General features: G+C 49.0%; 1 protein-coding gene across 1 annotated transcript in view; it reads left to right on the forward strand.

Annotated features, from left to right (window-relative positions):
* SEMA6B (semaphorin 6B) overlaps positions 1-26,994 on the forward strand; it is a 289,073-nt gene extending 262,079 nt beyond the window's left edge. The window contains exons 15-17 of the mRNA XM_069215814.1: positions 18,619-18,696; positions 19,445-19,503; positions 22,073-26,994. Of these exons, the coding sequence (XP_069071915.1) occupies positions 18,619-18,696; positions 19,445-19,503; positions 22,073-23,076 (1,141 nt within the window). The 3' untranslated portion in view covers positions 23,077-26,994. The remainder of the gene's footprint in view (positions 1-18,618; positions 18,697-19,444; positions 19,504-22,072) is intronic.
* Positions 26,995-27,387: the final 393 nt, after the last annotated feature.

Consider the following 27,387-nt stretch of genomic DNA (forward strand, 5'->3'; position numbering starts at 1 on the left):
TCTCTCTTCTTTCTCTCTCTCTTTCTCTCTCTCTCTCTTCTTCTCTCTCTCTCTCTTTCTGTCTTCTCTCTCCTTTCTCTCTCTCTCCTTTCTCTCTCTTCTCTCTCTTTCTCTCTCTTCTCTCTCTTTCTCTCTCTTCTCTCTCTCTCCTCTCTATTTCTTTTCTCTCTTCTCTCTGTCTTCCCTCTATTTCTTTTCTCTCTCTCTCTTCCCTCTATCTCTCTATCTCTCTTCTCGCTCTCTCTCTTCCCTCTTCTCACTCTCTTTTTTCTTCTCTCTTCTCTCTATTCTCTTTCTTCTCTCCCCTCGCTCTCTCCTCTCTTTCTTCGTGCTCGCTCTCTTCCTCTCTTTCTTCGTGCTCTCTGCTCGCTCTCTCCTCTCTGCTCGCTCTCTCCTCTTCTGTCCTCGCTCTCTCTCACTCCTCTCGCTTCTCTCCCTCTCGCACTTCTCTCTCCTCTCTCTCTCCACGTTCTTTCCTCTCTCTCTCCTCCCTCGCTCTCTCTCCTTTCTCTCTTTTCTCGCCCTCTTCTCTCTCTTCTCGCTCTTTCTCACTCTTCTCTCTCTTCTCTCTCCCTTCTCTCGCTCTTCTCCCTTCTCTCTCTCTCCTCTTTTTTCTCTCTCTCTCCTCTTTTTTCTCTCTCTCTTCTTTCTCTCTTCTCTTTTCTCTCTCTTCTGTTTTTCTTCTCTTCCTTCTCTCTCTCTTACTTTCTTCCCTATCTTTCCTCTCTCTTTCCTCTCTTTCTCTCTTCTCTCTTACCGCTTTCTCTCTTTCCCCACTCTGTCGCCCTCGCTCTCTCGCCCTCTATCTCTTGCTCTCTCTGTCTCTCTCCCTCTCTCGCTCCCTCTCACTCACCTTCCCTTGCCCGCTCTCTTTCACTCACCTCACTCCTCTTCTTCTCTTTGCTCTCTCGCCCTCTCTCGCTCTCTTTGCTCTCTTCGCTCTCTTCTCTCACTTCTCTCCCTCTCCTCCTCTCTTCTTTCTCTCCTCTTTCCCTCTCTTCTTTCTCCCTTTCTCTCTCTTTTGCTCTCTCTCTCTCTTTCTCCCACTCTTCTCTTTCTTTCTCTCTCCTCTTCTCTCCCTTTCTCCCTCTTTCTCTCTCTTCTCTCTCTTTCTCTCTCCCTCTCTTCTCTCTTTTTCTCTTTCTTTCTCTCTCTCTTTCTCTTTCTCTCTCTCTTCCCCTCTCTTTCTCTCTCTCTTTCATTCTCTTTCCTTCTCTTGCTCTGTCTCACTCTTTCTTTCTCTCTTCCTTTCTCTTTCTTTCTCCCTTTCTTTCTCCCTCTTTCTCTCTCCTCTTTCTCTCATCTGTTTCTTCTCTCTCTCCTCTCTTCCTCTCTCGTCTTTCTTTCTCTCCCCTCTCTTTCTTTCTCTCTTTCTCTCTTTTCTCTCTCTCGCTCTTTATTTCTCTTTCTCTCTCTTTCTCTTCTTTCTCCTCTTTCTCCTTCTCTGTTTCTCTCCTCTTTGTTTCTCTCCCCCCTCTCTCTCCCTCTTTCTTCCTCTTTCTCTCCTTTCTTTCTTTCTTCTCTTTCTTTCTCTCTCTCACTCTCTTTCGCTCTCTTTTGCTCTCGCTCCCTCTCTTGCTCTTTCTCCCTCTTTCTCTATCTCTCTTTCTCTCTCTCTCTCTCTCTCCTCTCTCCCTCTTTTTATCTCTCTCTTATCTTTCTCTCTTTCTCTCTTCCTTTCTCTTTCCCATTCTCTCTCTTCTCACACTCTCTTCTCTCTCCCTCTCTCTTTCCCTCTCTTCTCGCACTCGTCTCTTCCTTCTCTCTCTTCTCTCTTTCTCTTTCGCTCTCTCTCTCTCTTTTGCTCTCGCTCTTTCTCCCTCTTCCTCCCTTTCTCCCTCTCTTCTTTCTCCCTCTCTTCTTTCTCTTTCTCTCTCTTGTCTCTTTCTCTTCTCTCTCTCTCTTCTCTCTCTTCTCTCTCTCTTCTCTCTCTCTTTTTATCTCTTTCTCTTTCTTTCTCTCTTTCTCTCTATGTCTCTCTTTCTATCTCTCCTCTCTCTTTCTTTCTCTCTTCTCTCTTCCTTTCTCTCTTCTATCTTTCTCTTTCTATCTTTCTCTCTCCTCTTTCTATCTTTCTCTCTTCTCTTTCTATCTTTCTCTCTTCTTTCTTTCTCTCTTCTCTTTCTCTCTTCTCTCTTTCTTTCTCTCTTCTCTCTTTCTTTCTCTCTTCTCTCTTCTCTTTCTTCCTCTCTTCTCTCTTTCTTTCTCTCTTCTCTCTTTCTTTCTCTCTTCTCTTTCTTCCTCTCTCTTTTCTCTTTCTCTCTCTTTTCTCTTTCTCTCTCTTTTCTCTTTCTCCTCTCTCTCTTCTCTTTTCTCTCTCTTCTCGATCTCTCTTCCCTCTATCTATCTCTTTTCTCTCTATCTATCTTCTCTCTCTTCTTGCTCTCTTCTCGCACTTCTCTCTCCCTACACTCTCTCTCTTCTCGCTCTCTATTCTCTTTCTTCTCTCCCCTCGCTCTCTCCTCTCTCTTCTTGCTCTCTCCTCTTATCTCCTCGCTCTCTCTTCTCTCTGCGATCTATATCTTCTCTCTTTTCGCTCTCTTCCTATTCTCTCTCCTCTTTCTCTCTCTGTCTCTCCCTTTCGCCCTCTGTCTCTCCCTTTCTCTCTTTCTATTTCTTCCTCTCTTTCTCTGCTCTCTCTGCTGTCTCTGCTCTCTCCTCTCTCTCCTCTCTCTCTGCTCTATTCTCTCTCCACACTCTTTCCTCTCTCTCCTCGCCTCCCTCGCTCTCTCTCCTTTCTCTCGCCTCCCTCTCTCACTCTTCTGTCTCTCTCCTTCTTTCTCTCTTTCTCTTTGTTTCTGTTTCTCTCTGTCTCTCCCTTTCTCTTTCTCACTCTCTCTTCTCTCTAGCTCTCTCTCTTCTCTCTTGTCTCTCTCCTCACTCTTCTAGCCCTCTCTCTTCTCTCTCTTCACTCACTCTCTTTTCTCGCTCTCTTCTCTCTCTTCTCGCTCTCTCTTCCCGCTCTCCTCTCTGTCTTCTTTCCATCTCTCTCTCTCCCTCTTTCTCTCCCTCTTTCTCTCTCCCTTTACCTTTCTCTCTCTCTTCTCTCCCCTCTCTCTTTCTCTTTCCCTCTCTCTTCTCACACTCTTGTCTCTTCCTTCTTTCTTTCGCTATCTTTCTCTCTCTTTTGCTCTCTCGCTCTCTTTCTCCCTTTCTCTCTTTTGCTCTCTCTCGCTCTTTCTCCCACTCTTCTTTCTTTCTCTCTCCTCTTCTCTCTCTCCTCCCTTCTCTCTCTCTCGCCTCTCTCTTTCCCTCTTTCTCTTTCTTTCCCTCTCTTTCTCCCTCTCTATCTTTCTTTCTCTTTCTCTTTCTTTCTCTTGCTCTGTCTCGCTCTCTCTTCTCTTTTTCTCTCCCCCTCTTTCTCATCTCTTTCTTTCTATCTCTTTCTCTCGCCTCTCTCTTCTCTTTCTTTCTCTCCTCTCTTTCTTTCTTTCTCTCTTTCTTTCTCTCTCTTCTCTCTCCCTCTTTATTTCTCTTTCTCTTCCTTTCTTTCTCTTACTCTCTCTCTCTTTCTCTTTCTTTTTCTCTTTGTCTCTCTCCCTCTTTCTCTCTCCCTCTCTCTTCTCTTTCTTTCTCTCGCTCTCTCTTCCTCTCCTCTCGCTCTCTTCCTCTCTCTTCCTCTCTTTCTCTCTCTCTACCTCTTTCTTGCTTTCTCTCTTCCTCTTTCTCTCTCTCTTCCTCTTTCTCTTTCTCTCTCTTCCTCTTCTCTTTTGCTCTCGCTCTCTTCCCCTCTCTCTCTTCTCTTTCGCTCTCGCTCTCTCTTCCCCTCTCTTCCTCTTTCCCTCTCTTCCTCTTTCTCTCTTTCTTTCTTTCTGTCTCTCTCTCTTTCTTTCGCTCTCTTTCTTTCTGTTTCTCCCTCTCTTTCTCCCTCTCCTCTCTCTTCTCTCTCCCTCTCTTCTCTCTTTCTCTCTCTTCTCCTCTTTCTCTCGCTCTCCTTTCTTCCTCTTTCTCTCTCCTTTCTCTCTTTCTCGCTCTCATTCTCTTTCTCTCTTTCTCTCTCTCGCTCTCTTCTCTCTTCTCGCTCTCTATCTTTCTCACTCTTCTCTCTCCTCTCTCTTCTCTCTTCGCTCTCCTCTTTCGCTCTTCTCCCTTCTCTCTCCTCTTTTCTCTCTTCTTTCTCTCTCTCTTCTCCATCTCTTCTCTTTTCTCTCTCTTCTGTCTTTCTTCTCTTCCTTCTCTCTTCTCTCTCACTCTCTCCTCTCTTTCCTCTTTCTCTCTCTTCCCGCTTTCTCTCTTTCCCCGCTCTCTCGCCCTCTCTCTTGCTCTCTCTGTCTTTCCCTCTCTCGCTCCCTCTCTCACACCTTCTCTTGCCCGCTCTCTCTCACCCTCTCTCACTCTCACCCCTCTTCTTCTCTTTGCTCTCTCGCCCTCTCTCGCTCTCTTCGCTCTCTTACTTCTCTCTCCCTTCTCTCTTCTTTCTCTTCCTCTTTCTCTCCTTTCTCTCTTCTTTCTCTCTCCTCTTTCTCTCTCCTCTTTCTCTCTCCTCTTTCTCTCTTCTCTCTCCTCTCTCTCTTCTCTCTCTCCTCTCTCTTCTCTCTCTCCTCTCTCTTCTCTCTCTCCTCTCTCTCCTCTTTCTCTCTCTTCTCTCTCTCTCCTTTCTCTCTCTTCTCTCTCTCTCCTTTCTCTCTCTTCTCTCTCTCTCCTTTCTCTCTCTTCTCTCTCTCTCCTTTCTCTCTCTCTCCTCTCTCTCTCTCTCCTTTCTCTCTCTCCTCTCTCTCCTCTCTCTCTCCTCTTTCTCTCTCCTCTCTCTCTCCTCTTTCTCTCTCCTCTCTCTCTCCTCTTTCTCTCTCTCTCCTCTTTCTCTCTCTCTCCTCTCTCTCCTCTTTCTCTCTCCTCTCTCTCCTCTTTCTCTCTCTTCTCTTTCTCTCTCTCTTCTCTCTCTCTCTCCTCTTTCACTCCTATCTCTCTCGCCCGATCTCTTGCTCTCTCGCCCTCTCTCGCCCTCTCTATCTCTTGCTCTCACCCTCTCTCGCCCGCTCTCTCTCACTCACCCTCTCTCGCTTCTCCTCTCTTTGCTCTCTTGCCCTCTTTCCTCTCTCCTCTCTTGCGCTCTCTCTCTCTCCTCTTGCTCGCTCTTCTCTCGCCTCTCACTTTCTTTCTCTCTTTGTCTTCTCTCTCTCTTCCTCTTTCTTCTGTCTTCTCTCTTCTTTTTTCTCTTCTCTTCCCCTCTCTTCTTTCGCTTCTCTCTTTCTCTTCTCTCTCTTCTCTCTTTCCTCTCTTCTCTTTCTCTCCTCCCTCTTCTTTCTCTTTCTTTCTCCCTCTCTCTTCTTTCTCTATCCTCTCTCTCTATCTCTTCTCTTTCTATCTTCCTCTTCTCTTTCTTCTCTCTCTCTCCTTTCTCTCTTCTCTCCTCTCTTCTTTCTCTTCTGTTCCTCTTTCTCTCCTCTTTCTCTCCTTTCTCTCCTCTTTCTTCTCTCCTCTCTTTCTCTTCTCTTCCTCTCCTTTCTCTCCTCTTTCTTCTCTCCTCTCTTTCTCTTTTCTCTTCTCTCCTCTCTTTCTCTTCTCTTTTCTCTCCTCTTTCTCTTCTCTCCTCCCTTTCTCTTCTCTTCCTTTTTCTCTCCTCCCTTTCTCTTCTCTTCCTTTTTCTCTCCTCCCTTTCTCTTCTCTTCTCTTTCTCTCCTCCCTTTCTCTTCTCTTCTTTCTCTCCTCCCTTTCTCTTCCTCTCCTTTCTCTCCTCTCTCTTCTCTCCTCCCTTTCTCTTCTCTCTCCCTCTTCTTTCCTCTTTCTTTCTCTCTTCCTCTCTCACGCTCGCACTCTCTCTCTCGCGCGCTTCCCCTCCCTCTCGTGTGCGCTCCCTCTCTCTCGCGCTCCCTCTCTCCCTCTTCCCTCTCTCTCTCTCTCTCTTCCCGCTTTCTCTCTTTCCCCCCTCTCTCTCTCCCTCTATCTCTCTCACCTTCTCTTGCCTGCTCTCTCTCACCCTCTCACCCCTCTTCTTCTCTTTGCTCTCTCGCTCTCTTCTCTCACTTTTCTCTCTCTTCTCTTTCTCTCTCTTCTCTCTCTCTCTTCCTCTCTCTTCTCTTTCTCTCTCTTCTTTCTCTCTCTTCTCTTTCTCTCTCCCTCTCCCCTCTTTCTCCCCTCCGTCTCTCCTCTTTCTCTCCTCTTTCTCTCTTCTCACCTTTCTCTCCTCTCTCTCTTCCCTCCTCTCTCTCGCACGCTCCCGCACTCTCTCTCTCGCTGTCTCGCTCTCTCGCGTGCTCTCTCGCTCTCCCTCTCTCTCGCGCGCTCTCCGTCTCTCGCGTGCACTCTCCCACGCGCTCTCTCTCTCTCTCTCCCTCCCTCCCTCCCTCTCTATCTCTATCTCTATCTCTCGAGTGCTCTCGCGCGCGCGCTCTCTCTCTCTCCCGCGCACTCTCCCTCTCGCTCCTGCGCACTGTCTCGCGCGCGCTCTCTTCTCTTGCGCACTCTCCCTCTCGCTCCTGCGCCCTGTCTCGCGCGCGCTCTCTTCTCTTGCGCACTCTCCCTCTCGCTCCTGCGCACTGTCTCGCGCGCGCTCTCTTCTCTTGCGCACTCTCCCTCTCGCTCCTGCGCACTGTCTCGCGCGCGCTCTCTTCTCTTGCGCACTCTTCTCCTCTTTCTTCTTCTCGCGCTCTCCTCTCTTGTCTCTCCATCTTCTCTCTTCTTTTCTTGCTCTCCTCTCACTCCTGTCACTCTCTTCCCTCTCGCTCTCCTCTCTCTCATACTGTCCTCTCTCCCCTTGCTTTCCCCTCTCTATCCTCTCACTGTTCTCTCACTCCTCTTCCCTTTTTCTCTTCTCTTATCTCCGTCTCTTCTCGCTCCTCTCCTTCTCTCATTCCTCAAGCTCTTCTTTCTTCTCTCACTTTCTCTCCCTTTTTCTCTTTCTCACTTTCTCTCTTTGTCTGTTTCTCTCGCTCCTCTCTCTCTTGGAGTTTGATGCTGTTTCTCTCTCGCCCTCTTCACTCTCTCTTTCTTCTGCCTGGAAGTCATGCTCCCTCCCTCTCCTTCTCTCTTGGAAGTCATGCTCCTTCTCTCTCTCCCCACTCTCCCTCATTCTCTCCTTGAATCCATGTTCTTTCTCTCAAGGAATTCATGCTGTCTCTTTCTTTTCCCTCTCTTCTCTATCTCTCCTGGACTTCATTCTCTCTCCTGGAGTTCATGCTCTTTCTCAAGTTAGGTCAAGTATTTTGTCATGATAGGGAACTCAAATGGAGGTCAACATATTAAATATAACAGAATGAAAGAGAAAACTGAAGTCAAAAAACGCCTTCAGCTTTTACATAAATTGTGGTTTAAGTAAAAAGGGTTAAAATGAATTAACAAGATGATAGATCATGCTAAAAAACACATTTTTCAAGAAACAATGAAGACCTAAAAAAGTGACATTGTGCATAGTACAGTAGGAAATATACTAAAAATATATATTAAAATCTAAAGTTAACATAGGGAACAAGTTAAGTAACATTCGAAAAACAGGGGCCTGAAGATTAAAGAGACTTGTTATTTAATATACAGTACTGCCCACAACGCAAATTCAAGCAAAATATCACAAAAGGTTAAAAACGCATGAAAGCCTCAAAACGTACCCATTCTAAACTGTCTGCCACCAGCCAGGCTGAAGACAATGGCATTATACAACTCAGGTCAATAAAGGTAAATACAGAAATACTACAAAACATCCAAATTATTCAGTAAACTACACTGGCCATAGCAAGGTAAGGCACACAAAGTGCAATATATGATCGTCAAATATTACAGATATAGGGTCACATGGTTACGCAATGGGACATCCCTGCCAAACCAACAACCCACCTGCCTTAAAAAAAAAAAATGGCATTATATACACAATGCACCCAAGGTAACTAATAAATGTTCAAAAAACATTTAAAGAGTTGATGGATCTTATTACTTAATGTTTCAGCAGGTGGAGATCGTACAAACTTATGTCATGTTTTAGAAACAGAGGGCTTAAAAAGTGAGGACATGCATTCAGTAACACAGGACAAACAAAAAGTACACGATTGAGATCTTGAATATGCAGCTCACAAAACTCTTTCAGCACTTTAACCCAGACTCCAGTTACAATAGGGAGAGGAAGCAAATCCATTCTCAATGAGAGTATAACCCTACTGACCCCATGGGGCAAATTCCATATTAGAATGTCCCCAAAGTACCCTCATGCTCTTTCTTTCTCTCTCTCTCTCTGCTGAAATTCATGCTCTCTCTCTCTCTCCCTCCCTCTCCTGCCCTTCACCTTGTTAGAAATGGGGTCTCTAGTTGGCAGTAGGTTGCACCCTGTCCAAGTAGGGTACCCTCACTTAAGCCAGGATAAAGGACATACCCAGCTCGGATAACCCCTGCTTATCTCACAAGCAATGTGTAAAGCATTTGCACATAACACACAGTAATACAGTGAAAACACTACAAAAGGACACCACACCTATTTTAGAAAAATAGCCAATATTTATCTGTGTAAAACGAGAAAAATCCTACATACAGTAATAAAGATATGAATTTTGCAAGAATTACTTAAGAATACAGTTCCTTGAAGTTGATAGCTCTGTCTGGGGCTATCACTGCATCATGAACAACAAATCCAACACACAGGCCGGCTGCAGTGTCGTGGGCCAGCTGTGTCGGGAAGGCCTGTAAACAGTACCTTGGAAATGCAGGGCGTCGTGATCCTCGCAATGAGATCGGGAGAGCTGCATCGCTGGCATCGCAGGCGTAGGTTCTGGAGGTCAATGCGGGGGTCGTCAGACCCTTGAAGTCACACGCATTGCAGATCGAACTCCAGGCTGATGACAAAGTCAGGAGTTCTGGCGTGGATGGCATCGGGGCTGTGGTGTGAAGCCGGACGATGTGACGTGCGGTGCCCACAAGTCACAGTGCAGGCAGCAGCTCAGTGATGGCATCCTGCGTCGTCGGTGAGACCAGGGCTGTGGTGTGAAGCAAGGCAGTGTGACGTGCGGTGTCTCTAGGTCATGGTGCAGGCAGTGGCATCGTTGTTGCGGAAGCGCTGTCGTCGGTAGGCCCAAGGCGGCGGTGCGGCGCGGGGTGGGCTCCGTGTGGTGCCCCGGGATCGCGGTGCAGACAGTGGCATCTGTTGATGACACTAGAGTTGATGGTGCTAGCGTTGGTGGACCAGGGCTGCGGTGCAGGATTGGACGGTGCTTCATGTACCTTACGAGCAGTGTACACAGGCCACGGTGCAGGCAGCAGCGTGAGCGTTGTCGTCTGGTATACCAAGGCTCCAGTGTGAGCAAAGCGATGCAGAGTGCGGAGCCCACAGGTCACAGTGCAAGCAGCAGCTCTGTGACAGCGTCAGGTTGCAGTAAGACCAGGGTTGCAGTGCGACGTGGGACATGGCTTGGGGTGGCATCATCCGGTCACGGTGCAGGAGGTGGCGTCATTGACAGCGTCGCAGTGGTGTTTCTTCTGTTGCTGCACGAAACACACAGTTCCCAGTGCTGTAGGCAGATGAAGCTGAAGTCTTTGATATCCCTGAGACTTCTAACAGGAAGCAAGCTCTACTCCAAGCCGTTGGAGAACCCTCACAAGCAGGATACACAGCAAAGTCCAGTCTTTGCCCTCTTTAGGGCAGAAGCAGCAACTGCAGGCCAACCTAGTAAAGCACACACAGCAAAGGGACGGTACTTCTCCTCCAGCTCTTCAGCGCTTCTCCTTGGAAGAGGTTCTTTTTGATCCAGAAGTGTTCTTGAGGTGATCTAAAGGCTGGGGTTTTGGGTCCACTACTTATACCCCTTTCTGCCTTTGAAGTAGGCAAACATCAAAGGAAAGTCTCTGTTGTTGACAAGATCCTGCCTTGCCCAGGCCTGACCAGGGGTTTGGAGACTAAGACTACATTGTGTGAAGGCAGGCACAGCCCTTTCAGGTGTAAGTGACCACTCCTCCCTTCACTCTAGCCCAGATGGCCTATCAGGATATGCTGGCTATACCCCAGCTCCCTTTGTGTCACTGTCTAAAAAAACAACTTCACTAAAAGATGTATTTTAAAATTGTGAGTTCAGAGACCCTCAAACTCCATATTTCTATCTGCTCTCAAAGGGAAACTGCACTTTATGGATATTTAAAGGCAGCCCCCATGTTAACCTATGAGAGAGATAGGCCTTGAAACAGTGAAAAACGAATTTGACAGTATGTCACTGTGAGGACATGTAAAAACACATCAGTCCATGTCCCACCTTTAACATACACTGCACCCTGCCCTTCTGGATACCTAGGGCCTACCTTAAGGGTGCCTTACAAGTATAAAAAGGGAAAGTTTGGGCCTGGCAAGTGGGTACACTTGCCAGGTCAAATTGGCAGTGCACGACTGCACACACAGACACTGCAGGGGCAGGTGTGAGACATGTTTAAAAGGGCTACTCGTGTAGGTGGTACAAGCAGTGCTGCAGGTCCATTAGTAGCATTTGATTTATAGGTCCTGAGCACACATAGTGCACTTTACTAGGGACTTCAGTAGATCAGATATGCCAATCATGGATAAACCAGTCACCTATACAATTTACATAGGGAGCACTTGCACTTTAGCACTGATCTGCAGTGGTAAAGTGCACAGAGACAATAAACCAGCAAAAACAGAGTCCACCATGCCAGCATGTGAGGTCAGAAGGCACACAAAAAGACCGGGGAAATATGCCAAAAGATGCCAGGTCTAACACATGTCCCCTCCAGCTGGAGTAGGGGGAACTACCCAACCCCTTTGGGAGTTCTTCTCACTAAGGCAGAAGAACCTGGACAGACCATCAGTGTTGGTGTATTCTGTGCCAGGACGGTGTTCCACCATAAAGTCCTTCCCCATAGGGAAATGGACCACCTCAACAGTTTTAGGTTCTCACCCCTCATCTGCATTAATAATCTGAGGGGCCTTTGGTTGGTCTGAACCCAGAAGTGAGACCCAAACAAGTAGGGTCTTAGCTTCTTCAGCGCCCAGACCACAGCAAAAGTTTCCCTATCAATTGCATTCCACCTCTGTTCCCTGGGGAGTATTCTCCAGCTAAGGAAGACTACAGGCTGGTCTAGGCCCTCTTCGTTCAGCTCCCACACCATGCTCTGAAGCATCTGTCTGTACCACAAACTACTTGGAGAAGTCAGGGGCCAGCAGTACGGGCACCATGCACATGGCCTCCTTCAGGGTGTCAAACGCAGCCTGGCATGCCTCAGTCCAGATCATCTGTCTAGGCTGCTTCTTAGAAGTCAGCTCTTTCTAGGGGGCAACAATGGTGCCATACCCCTTGACAAATCTCCTGTAGTATCTGGCGAGGCCTAAGAAGGCTCTCACCTCTGTCTGGGTCTTGGAGTGCCCATGCCCCAATGGCTTCAATCTTGGGATTCACCCAGCTGCATCCTACCAAGAACACCACTGACCCCTGTCCTTTCTGGCACCTAGTGGCCTAGATAGTGAAGCCTGCAGCTTGAAGTGCCTTCAACACTTCCCAGAGGTGGTGCAAGTGGTCCTCCCAACTGGAGGTGAAAATAGCAATGTCGTCAAGGTAGGCGGCGCTGAAGTTCTCAAGCCCAGCCAGGACCTGATTGACCAACCTCTAGAAGGTGGTAGGGGCGTTCTTCAACCCGAAGGGCCTGACCTGGAACTGGAAGTGCCCCTCTGGCATTGAGAAGGCCGACCTCTCTTTGGCCCCATCAGTTAAGGCATTCTGCCAGTACCTAGATGTTAAATCAAGTGTGCTGAGGAACTTTGCAGTTCCTAACAGATCAATGAGCTCATCAGCTCTGGGGATGGGGTGGGCATCAGTCTTGGTGATGGCATGGAGTCCACGGTAGTCCACACAGAACCGAAGTTCTGGTGCAGCATCAGGTGCAGCAGCCTTAGGCACCAAAACCACTGGGCTGGACCAAGGGCTGCTGGAGTGCTCAATCACCCCATAAAGTTAACATCTTGGATACCTCATCCTTGATGCTGGCCTTCACTCTGTCAGCTAGCCTGTAAACCTTGTGTTACACAGGCAGGCTGTCCCCAGTGTCCACATCATGTGTGCATAGATGGGTGACACCTGGAGCAAGTGAGAACAGAGTTGAAAATGGTCCCAGTAACTGGCGACAGTCACTCTGCTGCTCTAGAGTCAGAGAAGTGGAGAGGACCACAGCTTCTACTGACCCATCCTGCTCCCTGATAGACAGGAGGTCAGGGAGAGGTTCACTCTCCTCTTCCACCCCATCATCTGTAGCAAGATGCATGGTTAACCCAGACCTCTGAAAGTGGGGTTTGAGGTGGTTTACATGTAGGACCCTCAAGGGGTTCCTTGGAGTCTGAAAGTCCACTAAGTATGTGACATCACTATTGCGCTCCGTCACCCCACATGGCCCTGTCCACTGGTCTTGTAGAGCACAAGGCTCTACTGGAGCCATGGCAAACACTTTCTGGCCACGCTGAAACTCAACCAGAGTGGTATTCTGGTCATACCAGCACTTCATGTCCTCCTGGCTTGCCTCCACGTTCTCTTCAGCGAGCTTCCTGAAGTATGCAGTCTGGTTTCTGAAGGCCAGCATGTAGCTAAATACATCCTGGGGTAACTTCCTAGGAGCTTGCTCCCAGCCCTCTTTCACCAGACGTAGAGGTCCTCTGACCGGGTGCCCCTTCAACAGCTCAAAGGGGTTAAAACCAAACCCCTTCTGTGGTACTTCCTGGTAGGCAAAAAGAAGGCATGGCAAGAGGTCGTCCCATTTACGCCTCATGGAGTCTGATGCCTTTTAGGGTCAGGTTGAATCTCTCAAACAACCCGTTACTTTGGGGGTGGTAAGGAGTGGTGAACTTGTAGTTGATCCCACATTCCTTCCACATGGCTTTTATGTATATGGACATAAAGTTGGTACCCCAGTCAGATACCACCTCCTTGGGGAAACCCACGTGGGTAAAGATCCCCATCAGTGCCCGGGCCACAACGGGTGCCGTCACTGCGCTCAGAGGGATAGCCTCAGGGTACCGGGTTGCATGGTCCACCAAGACCAGGATTAACATGTGGCCCAGGGCTGTCTTGGGGTTAGCAGCCCTACAATGTCAATTCCCACTCGCTCGAAAGGGGTGCTCACAACAGGAAAGGGTTGGAGGGGAGCTTTACATTTCCCTCCAGTGTTGCCACTTGCTTGGCAAGTCTGACAGGTCTACAGAAAGCGTCTGTATCTGTAATGTTTTCTCATTTGGGGCCAGTAGAAGTGGGTGACAAGCCTAGCATGATGTGCCCCAAATGTCCTGCCAGAGGCTCATCATGGGCCAAACCTATTAGGAAGGCTCTGAGCGCTGGGGTACCACCAGCACATGGGCTGCCCCAGGCTCAGCAGTCTTAGACTTGATATACAGTAGGCCATTCGCCCAATAGATCAGGTGATTCTTAAGCTCAGCTCCAGCTGCCTGGTCCTCAGCATGCTGCCTAAGACCTATTAGAGTAGGGCACACCTTCTTCTCTGCACAGAAATCTTCCCTGGTGGGACCCCCTCTTGCTGCCAATGGGTCAGCTCAGGTAGGTCTCCCAGTTACGCCACTTGTTCCCCTGTAGGTGCTGAGGTGCCTCCCTGGAGGTCCGCCTCCTCCCGGACCATGGGAACTTAAGGGGCGGGTTTCCCGTGCCCCCTGCCCTTTTTCTTGACAGGTACCTGGGCCACTGTTTCAGGCTCCAGGTCCTTCTGATCACCCTTGACTGGCTGCCATTGACCAAGTGGTCACACGTGCCCATTCTGGCAACCCCAACATTCCCAAGTGTGACCTGAACTCCACCTCCTTCCAGGTGGAAGTCTCCAGGTCCTTCCCCAGCAGACAGTCAACAGGCATGGTGGGACTCCCAGCTACCCTCAAGGAACCTGAGACCACCCCTCACTCAAAGGGAACTTACACTGGTGCTCTGAGTTGTCCACTGCAACTACTTAGTGGAATACACCAGGGACTATCTTCTCCTCAGACACCAGGTGACACCGGACCATGGTCACACTGGCTCCAGTATCTCTGAAACGCCTCTACCCTCTGCCCATTGATGGTCACCCACTGCCTGTATTTTTTTAGTGTTATCAGGCATTCGGTTTCTCTGGACTATCTCACCATCTCCTAGTGAGACAAGGGTCATCTCGGTTGGCTCCCCACACCCACCTGGGACCAACTCCTCCCCAAGCACTACACTGGCCAACCCCTTGGTCTGCCCACCGGTAAGTGGCTGTGTCCACTTGGGACATTTGGGATCCCCCTTCATGTGATCCACCTGGTCACAAGAAAAACATTTATGGGGTCCCGCCTCTGCAGGCTTTCGTGAAGAGGCCCATCTTTTCTTATCTCCTGGGGGGTGGGGGGGGATTTTTCCCCTGGGTACTAGATAGGCGCCCTTTGGAGAACTCCTTTTGTTTACCCTTTTCCCCCTCCACTCTGTTCCTGGGGACCCTGTCCACCTTTGGGAGAGTCTCCCCCATACACCTTCTTGTGGACCCTGGTACTCACCCAGCGGTCCACCTCCATAGCAAGCTTCCTGGGGTCAATCAGCTTACTATCAGTCAGGTGCTGGCGCAGCTCTGCAAAACATAGACTAGACAAGCGCACCCACGCAATTAAGTTGTATAGCCCCAGAAACTCTGTGACATTACTGCCCTTCACCCAACCATCCAGTGCCCTGCAAAAAGAATCCACACATTCTAACCAGGTCTGTGAATTAGCTTTCTTACTCCCTCAAAACTGATCTCTGTACTTGTCAGGAGTGAGACCATACCTGGTGAGAAGGGCCTAATTTATGTCAGCGTAGGTGAGGTTGTACCCCTTACCCAAAGCTAACAAAGTGTCCCTCCCCTCCTCTGTGAAGTGGTCCACTATCCTGCTCCCCAATTCTTCGCAGGGACCCCATTCATGTGAATAGCTACCTCATATCCTTGAAACCACCGCTGGATATCATCTCCCTTCCTACATTCTTGGGAATGTGGACTACCGTATCTGAGAGCACAGAGGTATTGCTGCCACCATCACTGCTGGATCTGGTCCTCTGATCCAGCTCCTTCACTCTGAGCTCATGGTCTAAGATCATCTTCCTTTCCTCCATGGCTCACTTCTCCATTTGGTCCTCTATTTTAAGCCTCTGCATCTCTGTCTGATCTCTTTAAGTTATCATCCTTGTAGGAAAATTCCACTGTTGGCATGGTTACCCCCTAACGTTTTGCCTTTTGTTGATGTCAGCTTTGATTGAAAGTGTGCTGGGACCCCGCTAACCAGGCCCCAGCACCAGTGTTCTTTCCCTAAAATTGTACCTTTGTCTCCACAATTGGCACAGCCCTGGCACACAGATAAGTCCCTTGTAAAAGGTACTCCTGGTACCAAGGGCCCTGTGGCCCGGGAAGGTCTTTAAGGGCCTGCAGCATGTATTATGCCACCCTGGGGACCCCTCCCTCAGCACATGCACACTGCCTCACAGCTTGTGTGTGCTGGTGGGGAGAAAATACTAAGTCGACATGGCACTCCCCTCAGAGTGCCATGCCCACAACCTACTGCCTGTGGCATAGTAAGTCACCCCTCTAGCAGGCCTTACAGCCCTAAGACAGGGTGCACTATACCACAGGTTAGGGCATAGCTGCATGAGCACTATGCCCCTACAGTGTCTAAGCCAATCCTTAGACATTGTAAGTCCAGGGAAGCCATAAAGAGTATATGGTTTGGGAGTTTGTTAAACACAAAATCCACAGTTCCATAATGGCTACACTGAATACTTGAAAGTTTAGTATCAAACATCTCAGCACAATAAATCCACACTGATGCCAGTGTGGGATTTATTGAGAAATGCACACAGAGGACCTCTAGAGATGCCCCCTGAATGCCAGCCCAACTGCTAGTGCTAGGCTGGCCAGTCTCTGCCAGCCTGCCACTTCTAAACTAGTTTCAGTCCAAATGGGGTGAGTGCCTTTGTACACTCTGTGACCAGGAGCAAAGCCTGTCCTGGGTGGAGATGCTTCACACCTCCCCCCTGAAGGAACTGTAACACTTGGCGGTGAGCCTCAGAGGCTCAAGTCTAGTGTTACAACGCCCCAGGGCACTCCAGCAAGTGGTGATGCCCACCCCCTTGACACAGCCCCCACTTTTGGCAGCAAGTCCAGCAAGATAATGAGAAAAACAAGGAGGAGTCACCCCTCAGCCAGGTCCACCCCTAAGGTGACCAGAGCTGATATGACCCCCCTCTTTAGAAAATCCTCCATCTTGCTTTGGAGGATTTAGCCCAATAGGATTAGGGATGTGCACCCCTTCCCCAAAGGGAGGAGGCACAAGAAGGGTTTAACCACCCTCAGGGCCAGTAGCCATTGGCTACTGCCCACCACCCCTAAACACACCCCTAAATGTAGTATTTAGAGGTGACCCTGAACCTAGGAGATCAGATTCCTGATGACATTATGAGAAGAGGGACTGCTGACCTGAAAACCCCGCAGAGAAGAAGGAAGACGACAACTGCTTTGACCCCAGCCCTACCGGCTTGTCTCCTGATTCAAAGAACCTGCAACAGCGACGTATCCTGCGGGCCCAGTGACCTCTGCCAACTCAGAGGACTGCCCTGCAACTCCAAAGGGCCAAGAAACTACTGTGGACAGCGGCCCTGTCTAAAGCAACAAGAAGAAACCATATTTAAAGGGACTCTCACCTCACTCCGGAAGCGTGAGTCCCTACCACCCTACACCCGAAGCCCCTGGACCGTGTCCAGAGAAACCAATGCCGCAGAGAGGACCCTCAGGCAACTCCAACGATGCGTCCACCCTGAGCCGAGCTCTCTGCACCCCCACGACGACGCCTGCAGAGGGAATGCAGAGGACCCCCCTGACTGTGACTGCCCGGTATCAAAGAAACTCGACGCCTGGAAGAAGCACTGCACCCTCAGCCCCCAGGCCCGTGAAGAACCATCCATTGGTGCAGCAGTGACCAGCAGGCAGCCCTCACCCTTGCCCAGTCAGTGGTTGGCCCGAGAATCTCCCCTGTGCCCGGCCTGCATCGTCAGAGTGACCCCCGGGTCCCTCCATTGATTTCTGTACAAAACCTGATGCCTTGTTTGCCCATTGCACCCCTGTGCCACTGAGGGTGTATTTTGTGTGCCTGCTTGGGACCCCCACCAAGTGCTCTACAACCCCCCCGGTCTGCTCCCCGAGGACGCAGGTACTTACCTGCTAGCAGACTGGAACCGGAGCACCTCTAGTCTCCATAGGCGCCTATGTTATTGGGCCCCTCTTTGACCTCTGCACCTGACCGACCCTGTGTTGCCTGTGCTGGGTGTTTGGGGTTGACTTGAACCCCCAGCGGTGGGCTGCCTATGCCCTGGAGCCTGAACTTGTAAGTGCTTTACTTACCTCAAAAACTAACCTGTACTTACCTCCCCAGGAACTGTTGAATTTTGCAGTGTCCACTTTTAAAATAGCTTATTGCCATTTTATGCCAAACCGTGTACATTACTGTTTTGATTCAAAGTTCTATCCATACCTCTGCAAAGTACCTTACATTTAATGTACTTACCTGCAATTTGACTCTTGTGGTTCTAAAATAAATTAAGAAAATAATATTTTTCTATATAAAAACCTATTGGCCTGGAGTTAAGTCTGAGTGTGTGTTCTCATTTATTGCCTGTGTGTGTACAACAAATGCTTAATACTACCCTCTGATAAGCCTACTGCTCGACCACACTACCACAAAATAGAGCATTGGTATTATCTATTATTGCCTCTGGCAAGGCTCTTGGGGAACCCCTGGACTCTGTGCACAGTATCTCTCACTTTGAGATAGTATATACAGAGCCAGCTTCCTACACTCCTGTCCGCCAGCTCTTCTGGGGTCAGACCCTTGGAAACACTACTGCTGCCTGTCCCGGAGGGTACCTCTCCCCCACCCCCGGCAGCTCCTGCACCCTCAGCACATCTTCCCTTGGATTTGGCTCCACGGTCTCCCCAATTGGATGCTCAGAATGCCCAGTGGCAGTTCTAGCTGCTTCCCAGGCCCTCAGCGCCTTTTGTAGCTCTTTCTTCTTGGTGAGGCCTCTAACTTGGACTTTGAGGGTTTTACAAACTGACTTCAGTTCCTTCATGGTGTAGGTTTCCAACCTATCCTCCTCAAAAAACAAATCCAGGGATGTAACTGATGATGCTCTTGACTGAGACATGATGTAGTAGGAAGTTCAACTTGAACGCAGGACCAAAAATAAATCAAAGTAAAAAAAATCCCCAACAACAACCTGTATGTGGTACGTAGTGGACTGAGAGCAAAAAACACCTATGGAAAAGACGGAGGAAGAGAAAGACGGAAATCGTCACAAAGGAAGAAAGCAGAAAGCTGCAAGAGAGCTGAAGGGGCAGGGAGTGGCTGTAAATGAATTAAAGAGGCCCAATAAGGCATCAGGATTACGCTGCCTCAGTATTCTGTGCTTGCACATTTAATTGCAGCAGCCGTGTGACTCACGGGAGAGCGTTAGGCACCAGCACATTTTTATTTACAAACTAACCACTGGTGTGGGGTGGGGAAAGAAAGAGCCATGAGGGGGAATCAAGACCAGGCAGCCTTAGTATTCATGAGATAAAAAGACAGGAAGTCTAGAGAGTGGTATGAGTTGGAATGAAGACCAGGCAGTGTTTTTTGCTCCTGCAGATGGATGAGTATTGTCTCTCTTCACACTGTGTTTGTGGTTTTTATTATAGGAACTGTCTCAGTATACGGGACCCTTACTGCGGCTGGACTCCTGATGGGACCTGCTCCTACTTGGAACCGGGTACAAGGTAAATGCTCTGAAAGCAAAGGATAGGCGTATGGAAAAAGTAGGCCACAGTGGGGGGATAAAACAGGGCAGGAAAGGAGACATAGGGTACAGAGATAGAGGGGGTGGAAAAGTCAATGGAAAAAGAGTTGCAGGATCCAGAGGTTTATCTGCCAATGGTGCAGGAGATGCAGTGACACCGGGGCTCAATGGGCCCTCTGAACCCTGATCATTTGTATTTTTTGCTTTCCAACCAGCAGGAAAGGTTACCCATTTTTCTGGCTTGCACTGGGGCCCAAAGAACACTTACTAAGCTACTGGCAGAAGCCATGCTGGGTTGGTGAAAGTAGGGACCAAGGGAAGCAAAACACAAAAAATGTGTTAAGCGAGGGCAACAACAACCAAAGGCTAAATTGAGGGCCCAACCTGTCATGTGACATGACCACTCAATGTGTACCACCCGAGGGTCCTACTTGCATCCATGCCACATTCCTCAACCTGTGCCACCATGCGGTGCTACCAGTGTGTATCACTGCGGGTTACTGCTTCTATGTACCACTGGACAGCACTACCTGTGCAAGGGCCACACCCCTCTACTGCTAAAGGCCAACCTGCTCATGTGCCAAGTCCGCCATGGTGGGTCTACCAGCAGGTCCTACCAGCGCCATTCTCAGTGTTTCGCTAGCGAGCCTCACCTGTGCAGCTGCTACACTGCTCAACACGTACCTCCAAATCTCAGTCCTCTAACCAATGGTCTTGATCTGTTTCAGGGTCAGCTTTGAACAGGACATCGCTGGCGTCAACACTGCGCACCTAGGGGATTGCGATGGTAAGTGAGATTTACTCACCGCTTAAGTGAGATTTTACTTACTGCTAAAGTGATTTTGTACTCGCAGCTTAAATGACTCTGCTTGTGTTTTGAGTGAGATTGTTCCTGTTACTCGAGTAACATTTTACTCAGATGTTCAGGAAGGACTTTTTGGGTGGTTTAAGAGAGATTGTGAGGACTACTTGAATGAAATGCCAGTGCTCAACTGAGGGCATACTCAAAACTTATGGGAGATTGTAGCCGCTGCTTAAGTGAAATTGGCTTGTGGCATGATTGAAGTTAAGTCACGAGACTATCTCACTTAAGCTGCTAGAATCCCACAGAAAGAGTGATCTAAGTTAATTTGTCTTGCTACTTAAGGGGTTGTGCTGGCTGCTCAAGTCTGATTGTTCTTGCTGCCTGCGTGATATTTTACTCACTGTGCAAGTGACATTTTACTTTCTTTCTGGGATGTATGGATGTGCTACTTAAGTGGGACTGTACTTGCTTTATAGGTGAGATTGTGCCAACCCTTTAACTGGCACTGTTCAGCAGAGATTGTGCCAACTGTGTAACTAATTATGTCAAAGTCTAGGTCAGGTAGTACCAATTGTGCAACTAATACTGTTACTGATTAGGAGAGACTGTCCCTACTGTGTGACTAATGTTGTCACTGTGTAGATGAAGTAATTCCAACCTAATGTCACTTTTTAGTAGAGCTTGTGCCATGTGTGCAGCTGGTGTTGCCCCTGTTTCGTGAGACAGTGATGGCAGTCTCAGTGACATTATATCTGCTGTTGCTGTAAGGAGGTGTGGAGTGTCCAGACTTGATATCACACGTGAAGCACTACTGGGGTCTCCCGCCACCACACCCCACACATGAACAAGACACTGTGCTACATTACACTTCGTGGAGAAACATCAACAAGTGTTACCTCTCTCGCTTCAATCTTCCTGACCTCCGGTGCCCACTCCATCAAGATCCACCTTCAGAGCGAAGTATCCTCCACCCAGACCACCCTTTGGTGAGACGAGGATTGTTGCCCCCTAAATGAGGTGTACTCTAAGCAGTCAAGATCTGCTTTCTGGTTGACTGAGAGAGCAAGTTAGCGGCATCCTCTGGAGGTGCACATAGCCAATCAGGGCTTCTCTTGGAGCAGCAAGAAAGGTCTTCTGGGAGAGTTACATTGTGTCAGGGAGGGTCTCTGGTCGAGTTATATTGTGTCTCTGGTGGAGTTATATCGTGTCAGAGAGTTTTATTGTGTCAGAGAGGGTCTCTGGTGGAGTTATATTGTGTCAGAGAGTTATATTGTGTCAGAGAGGGTCTCTGGTGGAGTTATATTGTGTCGGAGAGGGTCTCTGGTGGAGTTACATTGTGTCAGAGAGGGTCTCTGGTGGAGTTACATTGTGTCAGAGCGGGTCTCTGGTGGGGTTATATTGTGTCAAGGAGTTATATTGTGTCAGAGAGGGTCTCTGGTGAAGTTACACGGTGTCAGAGAGGGCCTCTGGCAGAGACGTTAGAGACACTCTTGTGGAGTCGCATTGTGCCAGAGAGGGCCTCTGGTAGTGAAGCTACAGAGGTCCTGTGGTGGAGCTGCATTGTGCATGAGAGGGTCTCAGGTGGAGAAGCTAGAGAGGTCCTCTAGTGAGGCTGCATTGTGCAGAGAAAGGCTCTGGTGGAAAGGTTGAAGAGGGCATCTAGTGAGGCTGCATAGTGCAGAGAGAGGCTCTGGTGGGAAAGCTAAAGAAGGCCTCTAGGGAGGCTGCACTGTGCAGAGAGGCTCTGGTGGAAAAGCTAGAGAGGGCCTCTAGGGAGGCTGTACTGTGCAGAGAGCCTCTGGTAGAGAAGCTAGAGAGGGCCTCTGGTGGGGCTGCATTGTGCGTGAGAGGGTCTCCGGGGGGGGAGGAGCTAGTGAGGGCCTCTAGGGAGGCTGTACTGTGCAGAGAGCCTCTGGTAGAGAAGCTAGAGAGGGCCTCTGGTGGGGCTGCATTGTGCAGAGGGCCTCTAGTAGAGAAGCTAGAGAGGTCCTGTGGTGGAGCTGCATTGTGCGTGAGAGGGTCTCCGGTGGAGAAGCTAGAGAGGGCCTCTAGGGAGGCTGCATTGTGAAGAGGGCCTCTGGTAGGGAAGCTAGAAAGGGCCTCTGGAGGGGCTGCATTGTGCATAGGTTCCAATTCACCTCACTGCATGAAGTTGTCCCTTTGTGTTCAGAGTAAGATATTCCGTGGACCAAGTCGTGGTTTTACGGATGGGAAGGCAGAGCTATCATCATCTAATAAGCCTGCCAACACCCTTGAGTAAACGCACACAATTTTCTTGTACACATGTATATAATTTGCCCTCCCAAACCTTCCTGGAGATATCTGAACTCACTTGCTACAACCCCTCTATACACTTGGGAGCTGGTATGAACACATTTACCAGGGCTGCCTTTAGCACCCAGTCTACCACCATTGGGGGTCTAGTAAACTAGCCCCTCATTGGACTTTTGTTGAAAGTAGAACCCGTAACCTGAAGGAAGGATGCTTTGATTGGTCTCACTCTGTTATGAACCTATCTTCAATGTTTCCTTGTCCCCTTCTTCTGTTTCAGGTCTTTTGACCGAGAGCTTCGTAGAAGAGCCAGATGGTTTGGTTTCGGTGAACCTGCTGGTGATGTCTTGCGTGGCTGCCTTTGTCATTGGTGCAGCTGTCTCCGGCCTCGGTGTGTTTTGCTTCATTGGCCGCCGAGACAGAAGAGAGATGGCTCGGCGCAAGGACAAGGAGAACATCTTGTCCCACAGCGAGTCAGTGGCTAGCGTTAGCAGGCTGGATGACATGACGGAGCGCCGGTCCAGAGACCCGTCTGGTAACCTGCTGGAGCCCCTCTGGCAGAATGGCTGGCACAAGAGTCTGGAAGTCCACCAGCATGACCCCCATGCTGGTGTGCTGCCCACCCCGGAGCAGACGCCCCAACAACAAAAGCGTTGCCCGATAAACTTGAAAAATGGAAACTGGGAGCATGGCCAACACTTGAACTCTTCGTTCCGGGATCCGGGGAGCTCCACTACCATGATGATGCACAGCGGGCACCCCCAAATCATGCATCACGTTGGCAGCAGTGGGCAGATCGTCCCAGTCAATTACCACAAGGTTCACCTGAAGCAGGCATCCACGGACGAGGGAAGCGATTCTCCATTAGACATGCTCTATTTGCCAGCGGGAGGCAGGGACCACGCAGAGGGCAATGGCCGCCTGCAGCACAGGCCTGGGGTCAACCTGGGCAGGAGCTCATACCCTGTGACGCCCAGCGACAGCCCTGACCGCCGACGGGTTGTCTCGGCACCCACCAGTAACCCGGATTATTCAGACCCGCTTCTCTGGAACATGGACCGGCTGAACTGCAGCAATAGCAACAATGCAGCCAGGGCGACTCACCTCAAGCGGAACCACACATTCAACAGCACAGACAGCCGCCAGCTGCAGGCTGCGGACCCTCCTTACCTCAGGCACATGCCCCACCCACAGAGAGTTCCCACCCCACTGGGCGGTCCGCATGCGCTCACGGACTACAGCCTCTTCTTCCAGTACGTCACGGAGCGGACACACCTAAAATAACAGCGGACATTGTGTCTCTCTCCACCACACTGCCCAACGCGTCAAGTGGCTCTGACACACACACAGATATATAAATATATATAGCTATATATGTGTATGTCCGGAGAGACGCGGGATTCAGAGAAACCGGAAGTAGCTGGGGAACTGGCTTCCGCTCCTCCAGGCGGCTCTCCGGAGGGTCTGGATCCTGGGGGGGAGGGGACTGGAGCATCTCAGAGAAAAGGGGTTACCAGACATTTACAGACTCCAAGTGTTCCCCTGAACTCTGAATGCTTCAGCAGTCAGCCTGGGCATCTTGTCGCGCTAGTGCTGGTCAGAAGGGGCAGTACAAGGAGAATGAAAGGTGCTGAACGTTGGCAGTCAAGCTGTTCTAGTGAACTCACACAGAGGGCTAACCTTAAACACCCTGTGCTAGGAGCTGGCAATGCACCCCTATGCCCAAGTGTGCCCTGCACCCCTCCAAAGGCAGACACTAGTTTACAGTTATCCACCCCAACTGGGAGGTCTTTAGCCCAGAGGTCCCATGTGCTCAATACTAAGTGGCCTAGTGTGCCCAAGTACCCCATCATAGGTGGGTGGTGACTAAGTTACCCCTCGCTCACAGAGGGGTTCTATTTCCTAGAATTCTTACGCGGTCCGTACTACCTAGATAATGACGCACTCTGCCCTACCTTATGTTTGAACTGTCCCTGGGCCCCCATAACTCTATTACGAGTGGTCAATGTCCTTTGTGCACAAGTCTGTTATTGTCCACTGCCCCCTGTGCCCAGCTGTATGTGGGCACTGTCAGTCTTTTCTGACCCCTACAAATAGTGGTCATTGAAACATAATGCTTGCCTTCCCACAGTGCATCTGTGTGCTACAGCTGCCTCACAGGTCTTTGTGCATCCATTTGGCAGGGGCCATGGTGGTCCAGCAGCTTCCATGTACACACACACAGCAGTCTCACTGTCTCAAAGTGGAGTAGGTTGATGTGACTTTTTTGTTACCTCCATGAGGTAGCTCATATCCAGTAGGTCTCATTGGACTACTGAGACATCCAGCCTTGCCTACAGTTCATGCAGCAAACATTTTAGCCATTAAGCCACACATCTCGGCCAGTCCCACTTTATTCGGGAACCCCAAAGTTCATTGTACGGGACTATTGATTTTCTTACACAGAGGCATCGTAGGTAACCCTAGACTCCATGGCCACCTTGGGCAGAGCAGCCAAAATAGAATTCTATCATTAATGGGAGGGTTATTTCAAATGTTCCCTCTCAGTCACAATCTAAAGATGTGGAAGAGACAGTTACCATGGCAACTTCTTGGCGCCAGAGGGAGGGAGGCTTACCAAAGTGTTGTCTGTCCCACACTTTGAGTGGTTGCCCTAGGGTTCGCTCTCTGTCCCTCAATAAAATGAGCCTCTTCAAGTCTGGTGGAAGGGTTGCCCCCAACACAGTTACGCACCACCCTTTGATGTTACCAAAAGAAATGTGTACTCTGTATGGAGAGTATATGGCAGTCCAGAATGAAGCATGTCCCAGTAATTGCACATCATTCCTGCTGCCCCTACTGTGCTGACCCCAAGTGTCTCTTTATGGCAGAGTTCAGGAGTTACCCCAGTGGCTTTTAAACTCTCACTCGAAGGTGTTAACACATGGTTTCCTTCTTCTATCTTCTCGTCCTTGACGGGATACCCGATAGTTTCATACACTGCTCTGGAATGCGTTACTTATAGTTCTCTCTTTTTTTGTAGGGTAGGGATATCCAAGAATATTCTTTCTCTCACACTTTAGATGGTTAACCTGGGCTTCTGTTTGTCCATACTTTGAATACTTCTTAGTAGAAGCTGCTTAGGGAAAACTCTGCTGAAAGTATTGAGTTTGGTTCTTTGGTCAACACAATCAATGTTTCCTCCAACGACAAACCTTGAAGCCTGCAGTTAGAAGAAATAAATGTTCTTTTTCAAAAAGATTCTTTGCTGGGGGAATCAAATTGTACTTTGCCCAGCTTTTCAAAATGTCTCTTTGCCTAGTGTGCCAAAATCTCTGGCACTGCACCTACCTAGGAGGAACTTGACAGGCTTCTAGAGGGGTCCAAGACCTTGGAAAGAAACTTCCAACTTAAACCAAACTTGAAAGGAGCCCCTCAAACCAATGGAGGGCATTAGAATATGAAAGCAGCATCTCAAACCATTGTACAATCCACAGCTTCAAAGAACTCTTCCAGGGCAAATGACTTTATCCAGAATGGCCGGTCCTATTCTTAACCCAATAAGTTTGGGGACTCTTGCATCTCTAAAACCCAGTAAGGGGGAGTTCTTAAATTCAAAGTCAGGATCAGTACCAAGTCTTCGAACACCCAGAAACATCTTTTGGTACTTTACTTTGTGAACCTCATCTCAATCCTTTCCAGCTGGCGGAGAATGTCTGAAAACAAGGCAGGATCCAGAAAAGGCTTCTCCAAAAAGTGCTTTTAGTCTGAAAAACTCAGTTTTGCATCCATTCCTCTTGCACAGGGTCCATCGCCTATGCACAAGTGACTAAACCCCCCCCCCCCCGGAGATGTATTTTGGTTGGCTACAGAAACAAATCAGTGCTCTCTGCCATGCGTAGGGGTAAAGACTGATTTCCAACAATGGAACCATGCAGTGGTTTCCTCTCCACATTGGACCCACTCAAAGCTTGCATGCCCTGCTTGCGAAAATGTTATATGTTTTTCTTTCCTGAGATTGTGAGCAGGACTCGAAAAGTGAACATGAAGAGTGAGCCTTCTGCTAAGAATGGAGTTGGGTTCTGGGAAACAATCTGCTGCATGGGCCGGATATCAGTTGTTGCATCTTCATAAGAGCAATTTCTGGTTTCCCTCCCACAAGTCTTCCTTCTTCTGTGCATCAGAAAAGAAAACACAGGACCAAGGGCAAAAAGAGAGAGAGGTTGTTAAGAGAGAGCAGGAAATCAAAACTATTGTTTGCACCACCAGGTGATTCCTGTTAGCGGCTATGAGGATTAACATTATCCTTTATAGATGATGGCCATCATTGAACTTTGGGTTCTCGAAAAGATGTTCCGAACTCCTTAAAAGTGTCCTAAACTCAATTCCTTTGTTGCTCGTCAATGGATCAATGGATTATATTGCCAGTACATTTTTCATTGATTCCTCTGCGGTCTTGTCCAATCTGTTTGATCAATTTAAAGGTCCTTGGGTTTGAAGTGTTCAATATGTATAACACTACGAACATTGAAGGTCTTCACCTCCCAGACCAGCTGCCTCTATCGTCACCACAAGGGCTACTGCAATATTGCACAAGTCACTGGAGGAGGAGATTACTCCAGACATCCCCCACCCCATGGACCCCACAACCGATATAGTAAACAAGCTACCAGGCTAGATCATGGTGTCCAAACTATCACATCCCTTTGTATACGGCTTGGCCATAGAAATCGGAACAAGACAAGGGAAGCTTCAGCCTAAGACAGTTCTTTCACTAAAGTGGCTCCTCTTTCTCAAATAAAGGAGCAACCAACCAGTTCTGGTGGGATGCCCACAAAAAAAGACTAAGGTGGATCCAGACACTGCACATGGTCAGAAGATTATCAGGATAAGTTGCTCCCAAATAAGCAATTTCATGCAGTTTCATGCAGTCAGGCAAAAGGCTGTGTGGATGCTTTACTTGAGGCTTCTACCCAGGCTTGCTGTCGCAAGTCTTTTTATCAAACTCTCACCTCATCCGCATTAGTAAAGCCACGTTTGGCCATGAAGGAGTGTGTCATTAGGCAGTCAGCTTCCACATGGGCACAACCTCATTCCAAACTTACAGCACCAAATGCGTTGGCTAACAAGCATGGTAACTTGAAATTTGAGCCTGTTGTGATCATGGAGAAGTTCCCAGCTCACTCTGAGGTAGGCACCATATAAGGGCAACTGAAGGAAAGTAAAAAAAAAAAAAAAAAATGTGACTCCCATCCCCATTCTAGTCTTCCAACCTAGATCTCACTCTCCCTCTGCTGAGGAAACTCTGCATAAACTGGATTTCTGGCTTTTACATTCTGCTTTGGAAGAACTGCTTTCTAAAGTAAATTATATCTTTTTTTTTATCAACTGTGGTGGTCTTTACACAGACAGCTGAGTAGCAAAGGCTAGGATTGCCAAGTGGACACCCTAATGTATATTCAGATCACTTTACACAAGATGTATTCAATCTCCTCTGTGGCATCATGCTTACTCCACCGGAGTCGCTATGTGCCCATGATTGAGATGTGTAAGGCGGCCACTTGGGCTACCTCGCTTACCCGTTGTAGGCAATACTACCTGTATGCACTGAGTGGC

Source organism: Pleurodeles waltl, chromosome 12 (genome assembly GCF_031143425.1).
Source record: "Pleurodeles waltl isolate 20211129_DDA chromosome 12, aPleWal1.hap1.20221129, whole genome shotgun sequence".
Lineage (NCBI taxonomy): Eukaryota > Metazoa > Chordata > Amphibia > Caudata > Salamandridae > Pleurodeles > Pleurodeles waltl.